General features: G+C 47.5%; 1 protein-coding gene across 1 annotated transcript; it reads left to right on the plus strand.

Annotated features, from left to right (window-relative positions):
* The first annotated feature begins 6,794 nt into the window (after positions 1-6,794).
* On the plus strand, positions 6,795-7,564 carry LOC122892052 (malignant T-cell-amplified sequence 1-like). The gene has a single exon (XM_044228183.1). The coding sequence runs from the start codon at positions 6,909-6,911 to the stop codon at positions 7,452-7,454; it is 546 nt and encodes a 181-aa protein (XP_044084118.1). The 5' UTR covers positions 6,795-6,908; the 3' UTR covers positions 7,455-7,564.
* Positions 7,565-27,863: the final 20,299 nt, after the last annotated feature.

Here is a 27,863-nt window from a genome sequence, read left to right on the forward strand (position 1 = left end):
TGCAGTGACCCTCTCTGTGACCCCCCCAACCATGACAGACCCATGGCCAAAGCTGGGCTCAGAGGCCACCTGCTCGGTGAGGGGGGGTTGGGGTGGGAGAGGCTCCCAGGCACAGCACAACTGTGGGGTCCAAACGCCTGAGGCCAGGTCTCGCGAAAGCAAGTGACCACAAGCGCTGGTGTCCCCGCGCATCTATATGGGGTGAACTCACTGAGTGCCCAGGAAGGACCCGCTAATACCAGTAAGTACTCGCAGCACTTGTGCGCCTGTCCTTCCCCTCTTACCCCAGCGAGGGACGGGCTGGACCAGTGTTCCCAGGGCCTGCCAGGGAGACAACAGGAGGAGGTGCAGAAGAGGCCGAAGGGGCCGCCTGACCTTCTCCCTGCCTGGACTCAGGTTTCCCTGACCCAGAGTTGCAGAACTGGCCCTGGGGGCTTGACTCTGGGGACCAGCCGTGCCAGGCAGGAGGTATTCCAGGACTCCCGCCTGCCTGGCGGGGCTGGGGCAGCCTGCAGGTGCTAAGGGTTGTGAGGTCTCCCTGCAGTGGCCCGTGGGGAGTGCCGTGGCTGCCAGGCGGGCCGCCGCTGGTGTGCTGAATGCGCAGGAGCACGGCAAGGCGGGGTCTGACGCCCGGGTGTAACGCACACACTGTCGGTGCTGCTGGTGGGCACGAGCCTCGGCCGCCCCAGGGGGTCCCCTCCGGTCTGCACGTGGGCAGGAGACCGTGCACATCCCTCAGTGCAGCCCAATAAGCCCATCCGTGGTCTGGGAGCCCACACCGCGTCCACACTACCAAGGGGGAGGTCACGAAGGTCTGTGTCCAGCCCTCCTGAGACCATCAGGAAACTGGGGCCAAGAGAGGCAGGAACTGGCCTGGGGCACATCCGATGGCCAGAGTTTAGAGAAGTAGGGAGGGCTCTGGCCTCCCCAGGCCAGGGCTCAACCCTCCTGTGGGGTTTGCTTTGGAAATGAGAGCCCCTAAGATTCTGAGGGAACTCTGCTCACCTCCCCGGTGTGGGGGTCCTCTCCTCTGCCCTTGCCCATGGGAGCACCCTCCTACGCGTTCACCTGCATGTCTGCCATGGAGAGAACGTGGCTGGAACCTACAAGAAACCTGGGGTGTTACCTGGGGAATGGAGCAATGAGGTGGAACATGTAATGAAGAACATTTGGGCTGTCGTGAGATTATTTTTATGATATACGTAACTTCTTAATTTTTAAAAATCGTTCCTAAATTGAAGCAATGTGGAAAGAGGCATTTTATAAATTGAAGTATAATTAACATACAGTGTTATATTAGCTTCAGGTATACAACATGAGTCCACAATTCTGTTACTCGGTATTCCTCAGGGTAAGAATAGTCCCCAATTGTCCCCCAACTTTATTACAGTATGGTTGATTATACTGCCTATGCTGCTTGCCATCTCTGTGACTTATTTTATAACTGGAAGTTTGTATTTCTTTGAGAAGGCAATAATGTAGAGCTAGCATGCATTTTTCAATAGACTTTATTTTATTTTTTTAAAAGGTTTTATTTATTTGACACAGAGCAAGCACAAGCAGGCAGAAAGGGGGAAGCAGGCTCCCCACTGAGCAGAAAGCCTGATGCGGGGCTCGATCCCAGGACCCTGAGATCATGACCTGAGCTGAAGGCAGATGCTTAACCCACTGAGCCACCCAGGTGCCCCTAGAATTCATTTTAGAAATAAATGCTTTAATGTTGATTATTTAGAGAAAATTACAGAGAAAACTCAAATTTTAAATCACATAGATACTATTTAGAATGTTCACCTGAACTTGGGAAATGTCTTATAATGGTAGAAATGGGTTTATTTATTTAGAAAAATTACTGTATGGTTAAAAAAAAAAAAAAAAAAAAAGCAGCTACCTATACGCCTAATCCATCACCAATCACAGGGACCTGCAGGGGAACTTCAGCTTGGCTCTCCTGCCCTCTGGTGGTCATGCCTCAAAATGCAGACACGGTAGTACGCAGGTGAAGGGTTTGAAAGGTGGTTCAACGCAGGTGTGTGAACTGCACTCCCAGTGTTGCAGATTCGAGGAACCTGAGAAATTTTCTCATTCAGGTTCCACACTTTAATCTAGCCATGTCATCACTGTGTCTCGATTACACACTCCCTTGAGATTCTTGATACAATACTGAGCCGGGGCATCTCTTGACTATTTGACTTTGGCTTTATCCAAAGCTACAAACACTTTCTGTAAAATGTCTTACATCTATACGATAATCTTAGGCCTTATAAGTACTACATAAAAGGTGTTTTGCGAATAAAGAAACACTAGTAAACGTACTTATTCTGCATCTTTTTTTTTTAAGATTTTATTTATTTATTTGATAGAGATCACAAGTAGGCAGAGAGGCAGGCAGAGAGAGAGAGAGAGAGGAGGAAGCAGGCTCCCTGCCGAGCAGAGAGCCCGATGTGGGACTCGATCCCAGGACCCTGAGATCACGACCCGAGCCGAAGGCAGCAGCTTAATCCACTGAGCCAATATAAGTCCTTTGTATACTGTATTTTTTAATTCCTCGTAACCATGCCACACGCCTTGTGAAGTATACACTGTACTCGTCGGATTTCACAGAAACAAAGCACGGGGGAGAAGCACGGGGGAGGCTGACAGAACTTAGGAGGCCGTACAGCCCCGGCCTGAAAATCAATCTGACTTGAGATTGTAACTTTGTAACTGTAACTTTGCTCCTTCTTTTTAAAATCCATATATAGTTAATTAATTTCTAGTTGATTGTAAATTATTTAATGAGAACAAGTTGGTAGTGTGTTTCAGTGTTTTAACATGCTCATTTGTTCAAAGCAACAGTTCTGTGTCGTGTTTTTTCACGCACTGATGTGAGTCACCTCACAGACCTCAAAGACCTAGACTCCTCTATAAAGTTTAAGAACCAGGCTCCATTTTCATTTTCCAATGAAAATAGAGGTTTTTTATTTGTTAACTTTAACTCTTTTAATTTTTTTAGGAATTTAAGGAGAAAACTAGGGCTTAGCATCCTCTTCCTGATAGATGCCAAATAGGGGCTCGATGGCCAAAGTCAAGTGCATGCCAGGAAAGAGTTACAGTGTACAGATTGGGTATATTTCTGATAAAAATGATTATTAACTTCAAAAAAGTTTTCCATGGCTTTGGAACTTCAGAGTAAACTTTCCTAGAGTCCCTTCTGTAAAATAACTTAATTTAAAAAAATTCCTTTGGGCAGGCCTCTGATCAGACAGTTGCAGGTCAAATCAGCTCTGATAACGCTACTAGTCGTCCACAGACATGTCACCAGATCATGTGAGCCAGGAATGACTCTTCCTCCCTTGAATTTCTACATTTGGTTTATGCTGTTCATACAGCACTGACTTCACAAATAAAGAACAACAGAACCATCCGTAAGACCCATAGAAAAGGAACTATCCTATCGGGATAGGATAGCACATAAATCTATCCATAATAGATGAGGTGAGCTGCTCATATATTAACTGGAAATGTGTGACTCTTCATGGGAGTAAAGTAATTGGAGTGAACTCTCAGGGAGGCATATTGGAGACTCGGCCATAAACAGGAAAGCTTAAGTCTGCTTGGGCTATGTTCTGTGTGAAGAAGAGTATTAAAACAATCATGTAACTGGTTTCATGTTAATTTAATAATTATAGCTATACGAAATACTGAAAACCTAATTATTTTAAGTTCTAATTCAAGCAGTTCCCACCCCTATCCCCAGGAGATGGGTATTCTTGTCAACTGTACTTTTGTAATGAGTAAACAGGGATGCGTACAAGTTCAGTAACTTTCAGGATTTCAATCTGGTAAATGAGGGAGCAGGACCCACCCTGGGTCCTCGGTCAGGACATCAGCACACTGCTCTGCTGCCGCATTTAAGATGGTCTACCCTCGGGATTACCTTCTCTAATGCGGACAGGCCTCAACCAAGGCCTGAACAGAACAAAAAGGCGGACTCTCCCCTGAGGAGAGGGAATTCTTCTTGCTTGACTGCCTTTGAGCTAGGATGCTGGTCTTCTCCTGCCTTCATATTGGGCTCAGAATGACCTACTACATTGGCTCTCCTGGGTCTCCAGGCTGTTGTTGACCGCTGATGTTGGGACTTCTTGGTCTCCATAATTGTGTGAGCCAATTCCCTATGATGGATACATATTACACATGCAGCCTATATTTACTTGTATCTATATGCATATATGTAATTCCATAACCTTACACATATAAATACATGTAATAATTTTATAATACGATTTTATGTATCTATCCTTTCTCTTGAGAACCCAGACTAATCCAGATTTTTGTTCTGAGAATGGGGACGGGGAGATATCTATCTCTCTATCATCTATATCTGTATATCTCTATCTCTATCTATTTCACCACGATGTACTGTAAGCGCCCGAGAATGTGGGAATAATGTTCTTTCCACTGTATATTCACCTCCTGTTACAATTTCTGCTGCGGGGTAGGCTTCCCAAGACTACACATGTACTCACTGGAAAGAAGTGCTAAGTGAAAGAATACAGACATAAAACACACAGTTCCCGGGGAGCCTGGGTGGCTCAGTTGGTTAAGTGTCTGCCTTTGGCTCAGCTCATGATCTCAGGGACCATGGATGGAGACCAGAATCAGGCTCCATGCCTGCTGAGCTGGGAGCCTGCTTCTCCTTCTGCCTCACCCCACTCCTGCTCTCTCTCTCACAAATAAATAAAATCTTAAAAAGAACAAAACAAAACCCACAATTCCTGGCTTCAGGGGTCTCACACTTACCCTTAGGATAGTGTGAGAAATCTACATGGATAAAATCTAATTAGCTGGGTGACTTCCATATTAATCTTAAGTGGGTACAGACCTAATACTGGAGTTTCACAGTATATGAACCCAAAGCTGATAAAACTGGAAAGGGAAGCAGATCCACAATCACAGCTGGAGATTTCAATACTCCGCTCAGCAACTGATAGAACGTGTAGACAGAAAAGGACTCCATCTACCACTGGGGCACAGTCACCACGTGCAGAGCACTGAACCCAAACAAAGCAGAATGCCCGCACACTCCTTTCAGGAGCACTCGTGAGGCTCGCCAGGAGAAACCATATTCTGGGCCGCAACCTGGGCTTGGATGTCTTGAAAAGGGCAGATGAAATCCTACAGCATTTGCATTCTTCTAGGTCGGGAAGCCTTTCCCTGCTTTGTTCAGGCGGAGAGAAACCAGAGGGGAGAAGGCTGCATCCACGGGTGACAGACGGCAGGCAGATACCTGCTCCCCGGCACCTGCTCCCAGGACATGTCCCTGAGCCAGATGTGTCGGGAATGTGGGGGGGACGTAGGGTGTGAGCCAGGGAGACCTGGGGTAACTATGGGGTCTGGACTCATGGTGGCACCTGTGCGCAGCAGGAGAGCCGCACCTGCTCCCCCGCACCAGCACCCCCACACCTGCTCCAGGCACCTGCTTCCCGCACTTGCTTCCCTCACCTGCTACTGGGACGTGCTCCCCCCTCCTGCTCCCCCCACCTGCTCCTGGCATCTGCTTTCAGCACCTGCTTCCCACACCTGCTCCCCGCACTTTCTCCCCACTCCTGCTCCCTGGCACCTGCTCCCCGCATTTGCTCCCTGCACCTGCTCCCCGGCACCAGCTCCTGGCACCTGCTTCCCTGCTCCCCGCACCTACTTCCAACACTTGCTCCCCTGGACCTGCTCCCTGGGACCTGCTTCCTGCACCTGCTCCCCAGGACCCGCTCCCTCCACCTGCTCCCCAGCACCTGTTCCCAGGACCTGCTCCCCAGCACCTACTCCCAGGCACCTGCTTCCCGCATCTGCTCCCAGCACCTGATCCCGCACTTGCTCCCCCGACCTGCTCCTGGGACCTGCTCCCTGGCACCTGCTCCCGGGCACCTGCTTGGCACCTGCTCTCCACACCTGCTTGGCACCTGTTCTCCGCACCTGCTTCCGGCACCTGCTCTCTGCATCTGCTCCTGGCACCTTCTCCCCACTCTTGCTCCCCGGGACCCGATCCTGGCACCTGCTCCCCGGGACCCCTCCCTGCACCTACTCCCAGGCACCTGCTTCCCGCATCTACTCCCGGCACCTGATCCCCGCACTTGCTCCCCCCAACTGCTCCTGGGACCTGTTCCCTGGCACCTGCTTGGCACCTGCTCCCGGGCACCTGCTCTCCGCAACTGCTTCGGGCACCTGCTCCCCTGCTCCCCGCACCTGCTCCCCGCACTTTCTCCCCACTCATGCTCCCTGGCACCTGCTCCCGGCACCTGCTCCCAGGACCCGCTCCCCAGCACCTACTCCCAGGCACCTGCTTCCCGCATCTGCTCCCGGCACCTGTTCCCCGCACTTGCTCCCCCCACCTGCTCCTAGGACCTGCTCCCGGGCACCTGCTTGCCGCATCTGCTCGCCGTACTTTCTCCCCACTCTTGCTCCCTGGCGCCTGCTCCCCGCACCTGTTCTCCGGGACCTGCTCGGGGCACCTGTTCCCCTGCTCCCTGCACCTGCTCCCCGCACCTGCTCCCCTCGGCTTCCCGCGTAGGTAAGCGCAGGGACGACGATTCGGCTTACCAATAACAACAGTAAAAGTAACAGGCTCCTTCCATTCGTCTCTTCCGCAAGAGGAACGCCGCCTCCCGCTCCTCTTCCTCAAGTCCCGCCCCTTCTACCCACCCGCCGGCCGCCACGAATCCGCGGCCCCGGAACCGCCGGCGCAGGCGCGCGGCGCTCCGAGGGGGCGGAAGTAGATCGCACGCGCGGCCGTAAAGCGCGCTCCCTTCCGGTTAACGACAGCCGCCGCGCCCGTCCTGCCGGCCCTCCGTGAGCGCCTCCGCCGGAGCCTCGGCGTCCCCACACGTCTTCCCCGCTCGGGCGCTTCGCGGGCGGCGCCCCCTCCGCCTTGGACCATGTTCAAGAAGTTTGACGAGAAAGAGAACGTGTCCAACTGCATCCAGCTGAAAACCTCCGTTATCAAGGGGATCAAGAACCAGCTGATAGAGCAGTTTCCGGGCATCGAGCCGTGGCTGAACCAGATCCTGCCCAAGAAAGACCCGGTGAAGATCGTGCGCTGCCACGAGCACATCGAGATCCTGACGGTCAACGGGGAGCTGCTGTTCTTCCGGCAGCGCGAGGGGCCCTTCTACCCGACGCTGCGGCTGCTGCACAAGTTCCCCTTCATCCTGCCGCACCAGCAGGTGGACAAGGGCGCCATCAAGTTCGTGCTCAGCGGGGCCAACATCATGTGCCCCGGCCTGACGTCCCCGGGCGCGCAGCTGTACCCCGCCGCGGTGGACACGGTGGTGGCCGTCATGGCCGAGGGCAAGCAGCACGCGCTGTGCGTCGGCGTCATGCGGATGTCCGCCGAGGACATCGAGAAGGTCAACAAGGGCATCGGCATCGAGAACATCCACTACCTGAACGACGGGCTGTGGCACATGAAGACGTACAAGTGAGCGCGCGGGGCCGCCCCGGGCCGGAGCCGGGGGCGCGGGGCTGCGTCCGCGTCGCGGCGTGAACGCGCGGATGCTCGGGGCAGCGACACCCAAGTAAAGATTTGCAAGGAGCCGCGCTGTCTGTATCTGTGTCCTTGCGCGCGTGCGGGGGCGGGGGCGGGGGCGCCCCGGGGAGGCCGAGCCCGCGCCCCGGCCGCGGCCGCTCCAGCCCAGGCGCACGCCTGCGCCGCCGGGAGCCTGGACTCTGCAGAGCGAGGAGCGCGCGCCTGGGCGCCCGGAGGTGGGAGGAAGCAGATGCCCGAGGGGGGCCTGCGCGGCTCTGTTACCGGCGCCGCAGGGACGAGCAGGACATCGGCGCCGAGTGCCCCGCAGGCCTCGTCCCCTCCCCGCTTGCTGTTGGGACTCGGTCCATCCCGCGCTCCGTTTCCCACGGAGATGCAGTCATTTAGGGGTGGTCGTGGGGCCCGTGGCCCAGGGGGGTCTTCCTGTTTAGGAATCCCCGGGAATCCGCGGGTGCTTCCTCCCGTGCTTTTGAGGCATTTCTCCGGGCGGCCGTGTGACCTGTTGGGAGGGGCTGCTTGCAGACGGCGGGGGGGGGTGTGCAGGCGCTGGGAGATGCGTGCGGGAGCAAGTCTCCCGGGGCGGACTTGGGCCTGTGCGGTGTCGCTGTCGCCGCGCGCATCACGCGCATCACGCGCACAGACACACACGTACAACCTCGGTGAGCGCGAGGTCTGAGCGCGGAGAGCAGTGTGCCCTCGCCGACGTGACCTGAGGACGACCCGCCGTGCAGACTCCGAATGCCGGGACCCTTACAAAAGGACGTGCTCAAGTTACGTGAGCTACAAGTTTCCTCATAAATCACTTCGTCTTGACTTGAGTTTTCTGAAATTTAAACTCAAAGTTATCTCAGTCTTTATAGAGCGGCGTCAGAGACGCCCAACTGGAAAATTGTGTAAAGGAGGGAACACAGGTCAGCTGAAGCCTCGTGGGTGACTTCGCCGTGATCGGTCTCAGAGTAACTCATCAGAGATAAATTAGGGTAGATTTGGGGTGAATGGAGAGTGAAAAGGTAAAAGGCGGACATTTAGATTTCATGTTGTTGCCTACAGAAGTTTGGGTGTGGGGCGCCTGGGTGGCTCAGTGGGTTAAGCTGCTGCCTTCGGCTCAGGTCATGATCTCAGGGTCCTGGGATCGAGTCCTGCGTCGGGCTCTCTGCTCAGCAGGGAGCCTGCTTCCTCCTCTCTCTCTCTGCCTGCCTCTCCCTCTGCTTGTGATTTCTCTCTGTCAAATAAATAAATAAAAATCCTTTTTTTTAAAAAATAAAAGAAGTTTGGGTGTGATTAAAAGACACCAGGTAGACATTGGAGGAAGCTTCTAGTGAAGATACTTAGTTGTGGAGTCCAGATTATTTTACCGTTGTTATTTTTATTGTTGTGGGTTGTTAATGGGATGTGTAAGTGTGTCTACTTGCGGACGAAAAAGATGCACCAAGGGTGGGAATACTCCACGGGGGTAGAATCTGTGGGCTAGAAAAGCGGGAAGGAGTGGCTCCAAAAGGAGAGAAGGGACTGACCCACCCTCACTTGGATTATGTCCTCACCACAGAGTTGTCCCGTAACAACTCAAACTCTCCTCATTAGAACACTGTTTTTTCCTCGAAGGATTAGGGCTTTTGCCCCGTTTAATTGTCTGCCCCAGTCAGCACCACCCTGGTCGTTGGTGGACACTGTGGAGGCCCTGGGAGCATCTCATGATAATACTGGGGAGCACCAGTGACTCTGGGACATGGACGGAGACACTCAAGGTAAGAACCCTACAGTTCTTCTTTGACGGTGTCCGCACCAGCTCTCTCCACCAAAAGCTGAAAGAGGACCTTCTGCATCTGTTTTAAGCCTTCCTTCAGGACTCCTCGTTCACGGATACGCATGCTACCTTCCATTATTGGACGCGGATCCTCGTACGGCTCATACCAATGCTACCGACCAACTCACGGTGGCCAACCTGCATCCACGTTGGAAAGGACGGAGGGCAGAAGTTCCATGACCTTCCTGGAATTTCATACAGAATTTGGTGTGTATATTCAGAGAGACGTGTATTTGTTAAAGCATTGTCTGCATTCATCATGTTTAAGGTGATCTGTGAGCCAGAAGGTTTTACGAACAATTGAAGTAGAAGAGGATTGTCTCTGCTTACTCTTGGCTAATTCGATACAAGCGCTGGTCACATCTTACCTCAAGAATCCACTCACTCCAGTGCTGTTTCTTCCAGAATAGTTCAACAAACATTATTGGGTACTTACTGTGGGGCTAGACACGGGGCTGGAAGTAAGATGCAGAAATATAAAATACCACCCCATTTCCGGGAGCTTAGTTTTGAAAGGAAGGCCAACATGCAGATGCATAATTTAATTTCAAATATATGTGTATGTATATACAGCTGTATTTAGTAACTGTGAATTACTTATAATATGGTATGAATGAGGGAAAGTTGTCTCTGCCTTGAAAAATCAAAGAGGATTTCTTAATCAGGCTGTAGAAATGTTAGAAATGTAGAATGTAGAAATATAGAAATGTAGAAATGTTAACAAGATGAGTAAAGATGTTTTCACAATGAAAATGGTGAAAAAAATTCCAGGAAAAGAAATAGCGTGAGCAGTGCAGGAGAGTCACAGAAATTGAAGCAGCTTGCCGTTTGTAGGTCATGATTTTCCAGGAAAAGATGAGAAGAGATGAAATCGCAGGCTTACAGGAGAGACCCACTTGTAACAGATTTCCCGTGGGGCCTCCAGAGGGACTACCCAGCAGACGGACAGGTAGTAAGTGTCTGGAGAGTGGGCAGTGCCAGGACTTGGATGCACATTTGTGGGCCATTAGTATGCAGGTGGTGGTTAAAATGGTGGAAAGTAAACGCTTGTGAGTTTTAACATGAGGCTGGAGATGGAGCGTGTGAGTGGAGGAAGATCTGTCCACACGGAGAACGAAGAGGACAAGAGTCAGCGGGGCCATGGCTCTGTGACCCACTGTCTAATTCCTGGGAAGAGTAAGGCAGTTTCCTTCAGCTCTAGAGGACTAAGTAAATACCTAGAATTGATGACTTACAGAGTCTGGAAGAATCCTAAGGAGTTTTGAATGGGACTCATCGGGCCAGAAAGAGGCTTGTCCTCTCCACGTACACAGTGCCTGCTGGTAGCAGGAAGGGGGAGACATGCATTCCCAGCCGCCATTCTTGGCCAATCCCACTGGACTTAGGTTGCCGTGTGGACAGTTAGTGTTCCTGCCTCTGGCCAGCCACCCTGAGAGCCTGTGGAACTTTAAGACTCAGGGAAGGAGTGGTGTTGGGCAGGCCGTGCTCCCTGGTGCCAAGGACCTGGCAAGAAGGCAGGGCTCTGACCACGCAGAGTCACTTTCGGTGTTGTATTGGCAGGTGTTAACTGTGAGGGATGAGGTGACCCCTTCCTCTGGAGAAGGAGCAGCCTTGCTTCTGCCCGTAAAAGCCACAGATGCAACAAGTTCAGATGCCCCTCCTGCAGCATGACCCCCCCCCCCATGTTTGCAGTCATCTGTGGAGCATGAAGGTCATGGGGTGTCCATGCAAACGAGCATGAAGCTCTGGCTGCTGCTTTTCTCGTGCTCTCTGCCCGCGTTCATGAAACAAGCTAGCTGGCTGGTGGGCACCTTGGGTAAAGTCGGAGACCCTGCACAGCGCTGTCGTCTCGTGGGGGAAGGATGGGACGCTAACCGAGACATGGCTTCCGGAAGAGAAGAAATGAGAAAAACGAGGCCCTGCACAAGGCCAGGCAGGAGAACTTGAGAAGACCCCTGAGGACCCCGTAACGGAGGCCCTTGTGCTCCTGGCAGCAGGGGAGAAGGGGAAGGCAGGGCATTGCCCTCTCCCATCTGTTCAGGGATGTGTAGAGGCCGAGCAGCAAGAGGCGAGATTGAAACCAGCCTTTTCAGCGGTACCTCGGTCACTCTCTCCTGGATGAAAGAAGGGCAGGGTGCTGTCCTTACCAAGGGCAGGCCCAGGACTCTAACTGAAAGTTGATGCAGTTTTGTGTTGATTGCACAGCCAAGGGCTCTCCAGTGCTGAATTAAATGACGTCCACAAGGGGACGGAGGGTTTTAGAGGGAAAAGGTTGTTTATCGAGCTGAACGAGCAGCCTCTGGAAGCCCAAAGTAAATGTAAAACCCTCCTTCCTGTTCCTTGCTTCTTAAACTCTTCCCTGAGGCCCTCATGCCTCCCTCCCTCTCTCCTGGGCCAGCAGCTTTAGGAACAAAGCCAAATGAGTTAGCGCCTGATGCTAAAATCCGTGATCTGTGTTGTCATTTTGGGGTTAAATCCGTGATCTATGTTGTCATTTTGGGGTGGTTGTGGGGAGCAGCATCTGAATTCAGCTGATGAGGTCTCAGAAAATTCAGAAGGAAAGAATGGTAAGAACCAGCTCACTTAAGAACTAGGCGACTGGGGGTGCCTGGGTGGCTCAGTCGGTTGAGCATCCGGCACTTGATCTCAACTTGAGTCTCCATCTCGGGGTCACGGGTTCAGGCGCCATGTTGGGCTCCATGCTGGGTGTGAAGCGTATTTAAAAAAAAAAAAAAAAAAACCACAACAAAACAAACTGGTTTCCAGAAGAGTTCTGTTGTCCAGGAACAGTTTTACTTCTACCCTTCTAGCTTCTGTGGCTGCTCAGTTACGACGACATAAGACAGGTTAACAGGAGAAAACCAAATTTAATTATGTACTGGAGCCCCATAAAGATAAGAAGACTCACAAGGCCGCTGGGCAGTTGAAGCTTACGGAACATCCTGAGCGATGGAAGGGGGTGGGGCCTGGGGAGACAAAGAGGGGAAAGGCTGCTCCCAAGAAGGCCTGAGGTGTTTGGAGAACAAAGGTTTCCCTGTTATCCTCCTGAGTTTCTTGGGTAAACTGGTTGTCCTTGGTAATAGCTGTGTTCCTGGGGCCAGACCTCCCTTTCCCATGTAAATGTAGTAGGCAGTTAGGTGAGGAGCTTCTGAATCCCCTGGGTTTTGATATTCTTGAGCTCAAAATACCCCTCACGCCAACGTGGCATATATGTGGGAGACTTGTCCTGAAACCTCTAGTTTAATAGCTGTTAAAGTAATTAAATTTATAGTTAAGGTTCTTCAAACAAAGAAAACTCCAGATCCAGAAAGTCTTGCTGGTGAATTCCATTCACTAAACAGTCAAGGAAGAAATCAATGAAAATTTTAGTTTCTTCTTTAATAAAGAAGTTTGAGGTTCGCTTCCCAGTTCATTTTATGAAGCCAGTATTACTCAAAAATCCAAATCAAAGACCCGGCAAGAGAATAAAACCACAGACCAGTATCCTCCATGAACATAAACACAAATATGCTAGAAAATTTTAGCAAAGTGACCCAGAAATAGGGAGAACTAGCAAACATGGGGTTTATTCTGGAAATGGAAGGCTGGTTGTCATCTTGCCATGAAGTCGCACCCACGAGTGGTCTTTCCGCAGCGTCCGCTTTACTCAGTCACAAAGCCAGGTGAACTCATGATGGTGAAGCAGGTTCAGGGTTCCAGTCTCACCGACGTGACTGGCCTTGGCTTCTTATCCAGCCCATGAAGCGGACCGATGACAAACCACACAACACACAAGGGAACAGAAGAGTGCGGGAAGTCATGGAACCAAAGGCAGGTCAGTCTGTGGGTGAGCAGTTCAGACAAGCACTCGCTCTGGCTGGGTCAGCTCTCGGTGCACAAGCAGTGAAGGATCTCGGTTCTGGTCAGAGACCAGTTGGGCTGAGCCTTTGGCAGCAGATGCCTGTTGTACTTAAGTGGTCAGACATAGAGGGGTCGGGTCCGGAGAGTCTGATGGTTTGCTGCCCAAACGCTTCCCTTTATAGGGATTTAATGGGTTTTGGGTCATCGCACACCTCCTCTGCTTCTGGTCCTTATCAGTTCTGGGGTGTCAGCTGGTGTTCCCTGAGATTCCTCCTAGCTGCAGTACCTTAACTGCTTGAGGCGTTGATACAGGCTCCTGCCTGACGGGAGAGACTCCATTTTGCTGTCTACACTGCTTCACTATTCTGAACTTAAGGAATGTAATGAATTGTATTAATAGGTTAAAGCCTGGGTGGCTCAGTGGGTTAAGCCACTGCCTTCGGCTCAGGTCATGATCTCGGGGTCCTGGGATCGAGTCCCACATCGGGCTCTCTGCTCTGCAGGGAGCCTGCTTCCTCCTCTCTCTCTCTCTGCCTGCCTCTCTGCCTACTTGTAATCGCTCTCTGTCAAATAAATAAATAAAATCTTAAAAAAAAAAAAAAGAAAAACCGTATGCTTATTTTACTAGCGGCAGAAAAAAATTGATAAAATTCAATACCCATTCAGCAAAAGAAAATTTCCTCAATCTGTTAAAATAGATCAGCAAAACACCAACAGCTCACATTATATTTATTGGTGAAAGAGTGAATACTTTCTTCCTAAAATCAGAAGCAGGACAGAGATGTCCCCTATTACCACTTACATCAGTCATTCTACATAGTGCAATAGGGGAAGGAAAAAAATACATACAGCTTGCAAATAAAAAATAAAACAGTATGATTGTCTAAGTAGAAAATGCAAAAGAATCGATAAAAAGGTTTCTAGAACAGATGTGTGAGATTAACAAATCAACTTATTTAAAAACCAGTTGCATGTTAATATGTTAGCAATGAATATTAGAAATTGAAATTTAAAAATAGACCATTTTCGTTGTGTGGAAGACTTGAAATAATTATGTATCGATCTCATGGAGTACGTGTAGGATCTGTATGTCAAAACCATACAAAATATTTAGGAACCCAGATTAAAGGGAACCCTAGCAAGCCCAGAGGTCTGCTCTGTTCACAAATGCAAGAATCAATCAGGTGGTAATTGGCGTGGGAAACTGGCAAAGGGAAAAAACTCAGTTATCTTTCTGGCTAACAGCCCATTGACAAGTCCTTGAAACAGGCCGAATGACCTTCCTCTATGAACTCAGCTGCCTCCATGTTGATCTTAGACTGACCACCCATCCTATGTGTCTACTTTAACATAAAAATTTCTCTGGAAACTTCCTTTATCTCTACCCCCCAAGACATATGTTGGCCATCATCCTCCAAGGGTATGACCTGCCGATACACATCTGAAGGGTCTCACGACTAGGGTTTTACTAGACAGTAATAAATGACCTTTTCCTAACTCCTCAGGCTAGCCCCTCAAGATTCTGAAAACCTTGCTTCCAAATTCCTTAGAGACTTAGGCTGTCCCTAACCGCCTCCCAACTTGGAAATATATGAAGAGTCACCTGTCACGGTGCAGCTATTTCTCCCACTGGTCTTGTCCTTGTGTTTTAATAAAACTACTTTTTTGCACCAAAGATGTGTCAAGAATTCTTTCTGGTCTGTTCGCTCTACACCCTAACATTTCCATATCAGGAATGTCCGTTCTTCCTAAATAAAAAGATACATTTAATATTATTGGGGTCAAAATCACACAAGATTTTTCATAAGAATTGACAAGCTATTCCTAAAATTTCAGTGGCAAATAAGGGGCACAGATTACCTGAAGCCATTTTGAAAAGAAGAAGAAAAAGGGCTCACAGCACCTGGCTCAAGGCTTACTGTAACGTGATGATAGATATGTCAGTAGAGTGTTAGCAAAAGGACAGGCCTGTGAATTAATGAACTGAGAATAGAGTCCAGAAACAGACGCACTAAACATTGTCAAATGGCTTTTTACAAAGCTGCAAAGGTAATCCAATTGAGGAAAAATAGTGTTTGCCATAAATGGTGCTGGGGACGTCCCCATACAGAAACTTCAGACCTCAGGCCATGCCTTGCAACGTAAACAGGTGTTAACTCAAAATGGATCGTAAGACCTAAATGTTAATAAAATGTATTAAATTTCTAGAAGTAAACATAGGAGAATGCCTTTTTGACCTTGAGTTCAGCGAAGATTTCATAGACATAACACTAAAAGCACTACCCTTAAATGAAAAAATAGAATTAATTGAAATCAAGAATTTCTGAGTTCTGAAAGAGAGCTAAGAAAATGAAAAGACAAGCCATATACTGAAAGAAAATATTAGCAGAACATATGCTTAATAAATAATTTGCATTCAGACTATAGCAAACTCTGCAAATGGCAGAAAAGAAGAAGCATTAAGAACTGGAGAAAAGATTGGGACAGACGCTTCAGCAAATAGGATGTATACACGTGAAAACCGCTCAGCAGCTTTAACGACGAGGGACATTTCAGAATAAACCACCGTGAGACACCACTACATATCTGTTAGAATGAACAGCCACAACCAAACCCCAACCATGCACATGTTGGTGAAAATACAGAGTTGCTGGTGGGGGTGCAAATGGTATGTCCTATTGGAAAGGAAATGTGCAAATGGATTTATTTGTAATCTTCCTGAACCAGAAGCACAGAAAGGAACATCCCCTCCCATTGTCACACGTGTATCTGCTCTCAATCTGTATTTTACTAGAAATCTTGTAGTGGAGAACTTTACAAATAATGACCAATGACGATTCTGAATATTACAACTCAAGGTTTTCAAATTCTGAGGATTAACGGTAACATACATGTTGGCACATTTTTCTTTTACATTGATGCACTTTCTCATTTTTTTTTTTAAACCAAAGTCTACATTAACTGTGGGGCCCCCGTGCCTTCATTTCATCCTCACGTGATAAACCCCAGGAAAACTTTGAAACATTTACAAAGAGCATGATTGCAATCCTTGCTTGTGCTCTTTCAGCAGAGCTAAATTCAGGATATAATTATTTTCCTTAAAAATTCAGTTGGCTCAACATATTTTCAAAAGGGGAAATTCCAAGGCTTTGAAAAGCACATCTGTGTTACAGAGAAAACATTTTCAAAGCAGGAAAAGTCTTTCTGACTATGCAAAATATCAAATTTTCGGTCCCATGTTTTGGGGTTATTTCTATCCAAAGACTTTTTCCTTTTAGTCGGAGAGATTTAGAAATGTGGGCAAGCAAGTCATGATACTGTCAGAAGCTTAGCCTAACAACCGTGAATGCTATATTAAACGATTTTCTTAGGGCAAAATAGAGGCTTTTTCAAAGTGAGCTATGCCCTCGCCGTGTGTCGTGGAGTGTATGCCAGAGGAGATCCGTGTCTTTCAAAAGCTCCTTCAAGGGCTGCTTGTGGACACACCGGCTGTTGGCCATGATGTCTCTATTCCTTTGAGGTTACATGTCAACTGATACTCTTAAGTTTGCATTGACCCCTGTATCGCCTTAAAAATCGACAAGAGGGCACAGTAGAACAAAAAGGCCGCGTGGGAATTGCCCCTTTTGCAACAACATCCGTGATCCCGGCCCTTGGTCACGCTGAGTGGTGTTCGAGAAACACAAATACTGTAGGGCATCCGTACACGTGGAAGCCAAAAACGGCAGCTCACTGAAAGGGAAAGTAGACTGGTAGTCACCAGGGGCTGGTGGTGGAGGGGATGGGAAGGTGGGTCAAGGGGAGCCAGCTTCCAGTTCTATGATGAGGAAGTTCTAGGGATCTCATGTCCAGCGTGAGGGCTTCAGTGAATAATCCAGCACCACATTCTTGAAATTTGCTAAGTGAGCCGACTTCAAGCAGTTGCATAAAAAGGTATGTTGAGGCGATGGGCATGCTAGCTTGATTACGGTGGTTGTTTCAAATCGTATCAAATCACGGTGTACACCTTCAGTACATTACAATTTTATGTGTCAATTATACCTCCGTAAAGCTGGGGAAAAAGGAGCAGTGAGATGAAAAAGGGTCATGGACAGTGGAATTGGTCAATGAAACTTTGGACCAAGCTGCTTCCCCATGCTGGTCACTGGGCTTCATTGCTTGTCTTAGGGAAGGACGCGTGGCCAGCGCTCCAAGCCCCCAGAAGCCCTTGTGTTTTCTGTGAGCAGGAGCCCCGAGATACGCCACTTCCCCAGTCTGCGTGTCCTGATGTACCTCATCCACTCCTCTGAAGGAACCAGAACCCCGACCTCAATACCGTTTTGAAAAGTCCCATTATCATGGTTTTTGTAAAGAAAACATCGGGATTTATGAGAAAACCCCTCTGTGATAGGGTTGCAACCTCTTCGGAGATGACAGACTTGAGGCACAGAGGGGCTCAGCCGATGAGCCAAGGTCACAGAACCCATGGGGTGTGCGGGTCGTCTCCGACATCCGTGGGCTCGTCCACAGGAGGTACAGCCATCTTGACCCTTTCTGATTCACGTGGTCTTTTCCTTGGTTAACCCAGCCCCACAGGCACACGGGCACTTCCAGTCGTTTCTTACTGCTTACTGGGAAAACAAAGTCCTAGAGATTCTTAGTTTTCAATATGCTCTTCCAGAAAAGCTAACCCTCTCCACTCCCGCCAAACTCTTCCGCACTCTCTGGCAGACTTGGTGTGGACATTTTGGGGTGTCTTTGATTCCAGTTGTTCTTTTATCTCATGTTTGCTATTCCTTTCTGGCCTAATTGTTGCCTTTCTTCAGAAACTTAATAGAAGTTCTACATTTCCTCGATTAGATTCCCTTTGATTATTTCGCTCATCCCAAATCAAATCTTCTGAAATCTTAACAGAACTTAATGTCTGTCTACCTCATTTTATCACATTGGCCTCAAGGAATCGAACGAAAGCTGCACCGATTGTGGTCGAGTTGCAAAACCACGGTGCTGGGTACAAGCAGGACCTCGAAGTGGGAGGATCAGGCTTCTTGCATTCACGGAACTGATACATGTGAAGGCAGAATATAAATATGATTTTTTATTCAATGAAACCAAAGGTATGAACGCTAAGATGCTGACCGAGGAGCTGAGCTGCGCAGAGGGCGTGTGAGGGAAAACCACGTCACGCATGAAGAAGAGGGAGCGTAACTGCCGTCTGCCCAGTCTAGCAGGACGTGTCGGGGGGACCCACACAGCGCCGGTGGCAGAAAAACGTCACTTCTCCTCCCTGAGGGCAGAAGAGGAAGGTGAGCATGGAAGAGGAGAACTGGGACCACACAGGAGAAGGCTTCGGGTCCTCAGTCACGGAGTTTGCTGAAGGCAAGGGCTCTCTCCCTCCTCCGGTCCTTCCGGTGGAATGTTTATTTTGAGAGGACCCAGCCGGAGAGACGAGGGAGAGAAAACTCCCAGGGCTCCAAACAGGGCCGGACCGGGGAGGGCTGGAGCCCTGCACTCGGAGGGAGAGGGACAGGGAAGGAAAAGGGAAGGGGGGTTGTGACTAGGAGTTAGCCACCCGGGGCTGTGTGTGTGCGTGCGTGTGTGTGTGTGTGTGTGTGTGTGTTTGGGCGTGTGCACACGCCTGAGGGTGCACGAACCTTAGCAGCAAATATCCAAGAATGGCACTGGACAACTGGACATGGGCTTTTTTCCAATTCAGTAGGAACAATGAAGTCTGTTATCTGACATCATCTTTCCCAGCAAGAGCTACTCTGTGACAGACATTCTTTGCTCCCTTACCTGACTGGCATTGCCTTTGTATCTGAGCAGTGGGGTTTTAATTTAATTTAATTTATTTTATATTTTATTTTATGAGAGTGAGAGGGCTTACCGAAGGAGAGGGAGAAGCAGACTCCCATGGAGCAGGGAGCCCCATGTGGGACTTGATTCCAGGACCCTGAGATCATGACCTGAGCTGAACCGACTGAGCCACCCAGGCGGCCCTGAACGGTGTCTTTTTAACACCCTCCCATACTAAACACAGGAAAGAACACGACCTCTATGATTCGAGAACAATTTGCCTGCTTGTTCTTTTTCTTTTTTTAATGGCAACGTGAGCTACAAAAGCCTAGATTCTTTTAGCACTAAGAACATGAATGATTTAAAACACGTGGTTGAATTCAGGTAAAATGAGATTGGTGCAGAAATCTGGCCGTGAAAAACAACACGAAAGAAGAATACAATATGATGTGCAGGGTTTTCCCCATAAAACTCCAGCTCAGAGATGATCATACTTCTGTTCATATATTTAAATACCTAAAAATTAAGAAATATAGGACATAAAATGTGCACAGGAGCTGAAATGTGCAATTATGGTAGAATGAGGATGTAGTTTCTTTATTCCCTTAGAATATTTCAAGACTAGAATTTAATAATGCATTAAATTATTAATAATAAAGCATTTTTATAAAGGACATTTTTCAATTTTAATACACAATGCAACAGTCCAATAATGGAGAGGCCCTCAGCACTTCTTACAGATTTTAAAACTTAGAATCTTTTATTTTACACCTACAGTCAGATCTTTAAGTAAGAATTAGTTATTTTAAACATTAGAAAATACAATTTTTATTAAGTACAGCATGTTGGGTGGTTCCCGCATAGAGAGTTAAACAGGAAAGTATCCCTCGCCCCCAACACAACACACTGCACAGGTGGGAGTCTTTCCATTTATTTTGAAGATTTTTATTTATTTATTTATTTGACAGATCACAAGTAGGCAGAGAAGCAGGCAGAGAGAGAGAGGAGGAAGCGGGTTCCCTGCTGAGCAGAGAGCCCCATGCGGGACTCGATCCCAGGACCCTGAGATGACCTGAGCCGAAGGCAGAGGCTTTAACCCACTGAGCCACCCCGGTGCCCGTCTTTCCATTTATTTTAAAAATTTTATTCATTCATTTGAGAGAGTGCTCAAGCTGGGGGAGGGGCAGAAGGAGAGGGAGAAGCAGACTCTCCACTGAGCTCAGGGCTCCAACCCAGGACCCTGAGATCATGACCTGACCCAAGGGCAGACACTTAACCGACTGAGCCACTCAGGCATACCTGAGGCTTTCCATTTAAAACAAATAGTTTGAACAAGGTAATCATAATAGTGCATGAAAGACATATTGTTTCTTTTGAGGGGGTAGGAGGATGTAATTAGGAAAGAAAATGTAATAAACAGATTTAGATAATTAGTTGGAAGAAATAATAGAAAGTCTTACATTGTTAATTTTCAAGATTCATCTGCAGTCCTTGGCTTAATTTATGCATTCATTTATTCTTACTCTCATTCATTTAGTATCTGTTAATTAATATCCACTATGAAATGGAAATTAAAACACTTAGGTACGTCTTTTTTGTTGCAATTAACAAAGCCCCATTGCTCTAGTGGAAGCGAAGCACTGTGGGGTGATTTCAAAGGTTTGAGGACCTAACGGAAGGCGCAGGCTGGGGGGTGGGTGCTGGGTGCTGGTTCTCACAGGGGACTGTGCCTGCACACTTGTCATCCCGACCCGGGGTGACAAGGTTCTCTCCATCTCTCCCCTGCTTCATTGTGTTCTCGCCTAGCAAACCAACTTGCTCCGATTTTGGTGTGCATGAGTCAAAAGTACGCAGACCACTCTGCTGAATCGCCGTGGTCCCCAGTCCAGACCACCCAGAGATGGTGACCAAGGTCTGAAATTAAAATCCCAATTCCAGGAAAAATGTATATAACCAGCCATGCTTTGCTCTCATCAGTTACATTCAGTGTAAACACTGCCCCAGGAGCCTAACCCCATCGGTGGGAAGGGAGGTGGGGTCTGGGGCCCTGAGCCCTTCGGTTTCCAGCATCTTCACCAACACTCTCCTCTATGAGTTTGATATGAAAATCCACAGATAATATTATACAACCAGAAAGATGACTTACAAAAATTAACAGACTGCCCTATATTATAATTATAACATATTATAACTATAATTATGTTATAATGTAGAGGAAAATAAAAGGAAGGTAATTTAAGATAAAATGGTATGATTTGGATATTTAAATATCCTGTACAACTACCCTGAAGACATGAGTAGGTACTCAGATGCTTACATAGTAAACACAAAATCTCTGTGACTGTGGCAGCACAGACGCAATTCAACGCAGGCAAGTTACACTGAATCCTCAACTCTAACCAGAAATAGTAACGCTTCCTGTGATGTGATTTTTCTGAAAGGTGGGGAGTTTGGGGTACATATCTGAAGGAAAGGACAATCTTCTCTCAATTTGCACATTAACTGAATTCCTATAAAATTCAGGGTGTATTGGAACTATTTGAAAATGTGTATGTGCTTTATTTAAAGTCGAGGTAGGTTGTGGCCGTTCTGTGTGACGTCGGAGTTTCTCCGTGTGCCGTAAGATATCCCAGGACTCTGGCATTGTCCAGTAAGTGCCAATAACACCACAATCCCTGTGACAATCTGAAACTTCTCCATGAATTCCAGGTTACTGTTCCCATTTTAGGGCTTAGAAATAGATTTCTTGAAAGAGTTCAAACCTAAAATTCCATCTCTCATCTGCGTTTGGTTCTCAAACCAATGAGTTCCCTAAATACATCGGTGGTGTTCAGGCTTTATTGTGTTTGACCTACTCTTTCTCTGCCCAAATCCATGAAATGTCTCCCCAGATCCCCTCTTTCTAGTGTTGGTGACCGTCAGGGCTCAGTCCTAAAATCTCTCCCCCTCTCCTTCCACACACTCCTTGGATAGTCCGTCCTCTCTCAGACCTACCGGGATGAACTCCAGGCTGATGGTTCCAGTATTTATACCTTTGGTCCAGATCTCTCCTTAGAAATTCCTAGACTGTCTTACTGCCAGCTGAAATGGTCCTCGGACAGTCCTACAGGGACATCAAATGCAAGAGGTACAAAACCAGCCTTCATGTCCCCACCACCCTGTCCCTCCCCACCCAGTGATCTTACTGGGGTTTCACAGAGCACTAAGTGTTGTGAGAAGCCTAGAACAAACATGCTATCTGCTGCCTTTCTGCATGGGAGAGATCGACGGTCATATTAGAGCACAATTATCTTTAGATAACTTTTTTAAAAAAAGATTTTATTTATTTGACAGATGGAGATCATAAGCAGGCAGAGAGGCAGCAGAGAGAGAGAGAGAGGGAAGCGGGCTCCCTGCTGAGCAGAGAGCCTGATGTGGGGCTCGATCCCAGGACCCTGAGACCACAACCCGAGCCAAAGGCAGAGGCTTTAACCCACTGAGCCACCCAGGTGCCCCTAGAGCACAATTACCTTTAATCCTCCAGTTTGTTCCAATGATTCTCTGGGTTCTGTGTTTCTATAATCCATGAAAACTTCTTTCCACCTATGACATACTGGCTTCTCAATTAATATTGATTAAATTAGGTACGTATTCAAACAAATGGATTCCACAGGAGGATAAGGAGATTCCAAGAAGGGAAGCGGACCTTAGTATTGACTGCTCCTCCCCCCCACACTAGGCTAACCGTCGAGGAAGGCTGTTGTGTAAGGGAAATAAATGGATGATTTTAACTCCGAAGAAAACAGGGTGGGTATAGACAACAGAGGGGTAACTTGAATGTGGTGGGCGTTTGAAGAATACGGTGTCTTATCCTGGTTCTTCATTAACTCATTGTGCAAAATGAGTCAAATTTCCTATGTCCACTTACTCAAGCATAAAATAGAGCGGCCTTGCCAACATTACAGGTTATTATAAAATTTAAATAAAATATGTTTTTAGAAGCTGTAAAGAGATCTCCTTACATAGTATAAAGTCTAACACACAATTGCTTTTCTAAAAAAAAATCGATATCCATGAATCGTATTATAAGTCCGAAGGGTATCTGAGTAACTTGGAGACCAACATTTACGTTACACTTCAGGTGTGAGCTCTTTTCCTGGAATCCCCGTGTTAGGACAGCCAGCCTCACACTCGCTCTGTGTGGTGACACGCAACACACGTTTTCCCGTTCCTCCTCTGCATCGGGAATCAGTCGAGAGACAGACAACAAGTCGGGCCGACGGGATCTGAATATTTATTACTGCAGACGCTGTCAGAAATCGGCTTCGTCGTGGGCATTCTTACTGATACTATGACAAACCCACAAAATTTAGGGTCAACTCTTGGAATCAAGACTTGGAAACTTCTTAGCTCAAGTCATACGTTCTTGTGTGAACCTTGACTGCGTTATGTGTAGACAGAAGTAAACGTCATCCCTAACTACATACAGGCCTGTGGGTTCATGGGTGTGTCAACCACATCGATAATACGTGAATACATTCCAGGTGTTTTTACATGATGTGAACCTCTTCTTGATTGAGCTCTAACCCAGAAACAACACAGAGTAATGGTTCTGAGATGATGATTTAGGAGCTTCGGACACCGAGAGGCCCTGACGAGGGGACGGTCCTTGCAGCAGGGCTCGCTCCCTCTGTCAGTGTATACTTTCGGTGAAAAATGTATAATTCCAGAAATTTGAAACTTGAATACTTTTATGTGTATTTGCTCATTGTTCTTCCATGTTCCAGTCAACCATATGTCTGAGTATCTTTTTTTGCCTAGTTTTATCATTTTATCATATTGTATAAAGATAATTCATTTGGCTTGAATTTCATTGTTTGTTTTCGATTTTCCAGAATATGACCTAAATGCATCTGCTGAGCTAGAAAATCTTTCATTGTTCTTAGAAGCACTCTTTCTGTCTACATCACTCATTTTGTCTCCTTTCTTGCTCATTCTGAGCTCCAGGTTACTGACTAGTGAGGTAGCGTGTGTCTTCAGAACTCCTCCTCCTCTTCCTTGTCCAAATACAAAAAAATTCCAACCTGTCGTCGGTGAGTGTGGAAAGAGGGAAATTCAGAAAGCACATGAGTGAGGGAGAAGCCCAACATCTCTTTGGTACCTGGTGTGTTGTAGAGAATCATGGGTATGAAAGATGCTTGACCTTCTTATCCACCGCACGTCCTTCAGCTCTTGAATGGGAAGAAGTGAATGAGTAACTTTGAATCCTGATTCTCAACCATGAATAAACCAAACTCCAGCAGTAGGTTTCGTGAGCACACAGTATGCACAACTAAATGACAGAGACGTTATGGTGAACGGTTTCCAAATCCACCAAAAGGAGAACCAGCCACGTACTTTTTATACAGAGAGTATATCACTTATACGCACGAGATACCTACAGAATCTCACAGCTTCTATCAATATCCTGTTGCTTGAGTAATAGAATAATCCCGGGAAGTTATTGCACCTAAATCCTGCTGTAACCAGACACTCTTCACCAGGGGCTTCTACAGGGAGGTGTCTGCTGAAATCCAGCCTAGGAAAGTAGAAGGACACGTCCTTCCTGTTGGATCTGTGACCCTCAAATCCAGTGCAAAATCCAATACAGAACGTTGCTATTTAGCTGAGCTAGTTCTCAAATAACCCAAAGCCACAGGATTCTGAATTCTTGCTTCATTATTGATGCTGGAGAGGGTTCTTCTTTCTGGATTTAGTGCTGTCATTCTGGGCAGGGATTCCTTTTAACCCCCAAACTTACATTCTTGTAGTCAACTGGCATTTTGTATTTCTACATTCATGCGTCTGCATGTATATGGCTACAGAAGTAAGACTTTTCCTACTTTGTTACATTAAGTAAGACTTTCTTACATTCGTTCTTGAGAATGAATGACTCTCTCTAGGTAGAATTTCATCATGCACATTAGGGTAAGTAAAAAATAAGGTAAAGAGCCGTTATTACGTATGAAAAACATGAAACAGAATTTGTCCCAAGTAGGTCTTTATTTCTCCTCCCTCTTCATTATGATTATATAAGTACAATTTATCGGTGATTTTCCTTGAAGTTCTTTTTCTCTATTTATGAAAGCCAAGACTATTTTACTTAGAAAAATCTGTTTAAAATTTTCTTGGATGGTGGTCCCCAAAGGTAAGTCCACAAGGAACCTCAGAATGTGAGCTTGGAGTAGGGTCTTTACAGATGTGATTAAGAGAAGGATCTGAAGATGATATCACCATGGATTAAAAGGTTCCTACATCCAATGACGTGTGTCTTGTAGGAGGAAGAGACCCACAGACCAGGGGACAAGGCCATGTGGAGACACGGGCAGACACAACATTGAACTATTGGCAGCCACAAGACAAGGAAAGCCATACATTGTTGAGTCCTTAGAAACTAGGGGAGAGGCATAGACCAGACCCTTCCTCAGAGCCTCTATAGGGACCTAACCCTGCTGACACCTTGATTTTGGACTCCTAGCTTCTCAAACTGTTAGAGAACATATTTTTGTCATTTTAAGCCACATTTGTGGTTATTTGATACAGCAGCTCTAGGAAGCTAATAGAGTAGCTAATCATAACATTCAAAACACCATTTTAGGGGTATCTGGGTGGCTCAATGGGTTCAGCCTCTGCCTTTGGCTCAGGTCATGATCCCAGGACCCTGGTATCAAGCCCTGCATTAGGTTCTCTGCTCAGTGGGGAGCCTGTTTCTCCCGCCCCCACCTCTCTCTGCCTGCCTCTCTGCCTCCTTGTGGTCTCTGTCTGTCGAATAAATAAATAAAAACTTTAAAAAATATAAGCAAAACTATCCCTTGGCTCCTTAAAAAAAAAAATAACCAAAACAAAACACCACTTTATTTAGGTTATTTCCTACTGACTTTCATGAAGATAGCCAAAAAAGAAATTGTTGTTTAAAAATAAAATCACTTTCCTGTCCTCGGATCTTGTTTTTGTATTTTTGAAATGTATGTTCTTGAATTTTTTAAATTTCTGCTTTGGTTAGTTAGGGTTTATAGCTTACCAGCATATGGGCTGGAAAAAGAAGCTTATAAGAGATCCCTGAACAGTGAAGAATGGTGACTTGAACTTGGCCTTCTTACCTCACTTGGGCAGCAAAGTGTAAAGTTATGACATTCCTCTTAGAACTTGGGATGTAATTTAGACGATCTCAACTGTAGCCAGCCATCTGGAGAGAACTGTAGGGATGCAGGATGGAACAAAACTATCAGAAATGGAAAAGTATGCTGTCACCATCAAGATCACCACCACCACCATCATCATCATCATCATCATCAAAACCTTATTACTGAGGTCACATCACTGAAGTAGGTTCTAGAGAGTGTCATATAAGCTTCTGCCCTCAAGATGGACATACCTCAGAGAAAGCTGGATGAATAGTTTTGACTTGCCTGACTCTTGCCTGGGACTTGTTTGCACGTTTCCGGGTTGAAGGCAGAACCCACAGAGCTTAACTATGGCCTGTGTAAGGACTCAGCTCAAACTGAGTCAACCCAAGTCAATCCCATGTCATCGGGTCCCCTGAGGCTTTGCCGGGGACCGAGTATTCTGCAAGCCAGTGCCTGCAGGGGGTACGGTGTGCTCTTCTGTAGATGTGCTGAGTTGAGGGGTGAAGGGGACAGCGATGTGGGGAGAAACCCGCCTTCCGTTGCAGACGGCTGTGTGACTGTGAAGACAGGTGTTAGAGGCTGAGGCACAGCTTTGCGTGTGGTCAACGCCCACTCACTATTCCTCCATTTTAAAAGCCTTCCAAGGCTTACCTGCCATGACCTACTTGTGGGGGCTCACTTACTCTCTAGTTCTCTCTTTTCAATAAAAGCCCCGAGATTTTTGTTCCGGCAGGTTTGGGCTCAGCCCTGCCCTGCCTCCAGCCCCCGGGGCAAATGGATTGTTTTAGGGATCTGAGCAAGTATTCCCCTTCGTCCCCATCAGAATGCTGCCTAGGACTTGGTGTAAGGATCGGGCAGCTGGCTTGGAACGGGGTTCATGCAGATATCGCTACCAAAGAGAAGTCAGACACAAAATGAGCAGGGAATGAGCAACGTCGGCTCCCATCCTCCCCCCCGCCCCCCATCCTCCCCCCTCCCCCCCACCATGAAGCGGCTCTGTCGCTTGTGGTCGCTTGAACAGCAAGTGCAGACACAGAAGGAAAGGAGGGAGACAGAGGCCGGTCAGCTGCCCTTCCACTTTCGCAGGAGAGGAGCCGGGTCCCCAGCAGAGACAGAAGCAGGCACAGGTGGGGCCCGGGAGCCCAGCCAGCCAGCAAGACCACACCCGTGAGCCCTTCCTTGCAGAAGACAGAGTCTCCAGGTTTAATCTGGAGAGTGATTTTGCGATGTGAAGAATCATTTTCAAGGCAACGAACCTTTAAAAACCTCTAAGCCCATAGGCTGAGCAGCATTCCAAGTGATCATGTTTTCGGTGTTTGCGTACAGAAGCACGGCAGGTGGCTTTCCTTTCACGTGGCGCAAGGCAGTGTTGGGTGTAGAAAGAGGGAATGTGTAACTGAACAAAATTCCCGTGAACGATCCTTGGTTCATCTGGGTCCCTGCAGAAACAAAAGATTTCCCTCTTCAAAAATTTTTATTACAGCAGAAGCTGTCTTTCCTACAGAGCGAGCTTGATCATTTGACTATTTAAACATCCCATTCTTGGTATAACCAAGACCCATTTATTCCAATGACATTTTTTTCTTGTTATATACATATATTTGCCAAATTATGTCACGGGTTCTCTTCGTGTGGTTGGGGGAGAAATAACAGGGGTCTCTCTTTTCCAGTTTTCTGTGGATCCTTTGAATACACAGTCCGAGCTCCACTGTGATGTTCTTGATAATTTAAAGTCCTTACTGGATATGCTTTTTCATAGAAAGCAAGGGGTGCCTTATGCATA

The sequence above is a fragment of the Neovison vison genome, chromosome 12, assembly GCF_020171115.1.
Source record: "Neovison vison isolate M4711 chromosome 12, ASM_NN_V1, whole genome shotgun sequence".
NCBI classification, from domain to species: domain Eukaryota; kingdom Metazoa; phylum Chordata; class Mammalia; order Carnivora; family Mustelidae; genus Neogale; species Neogale vison.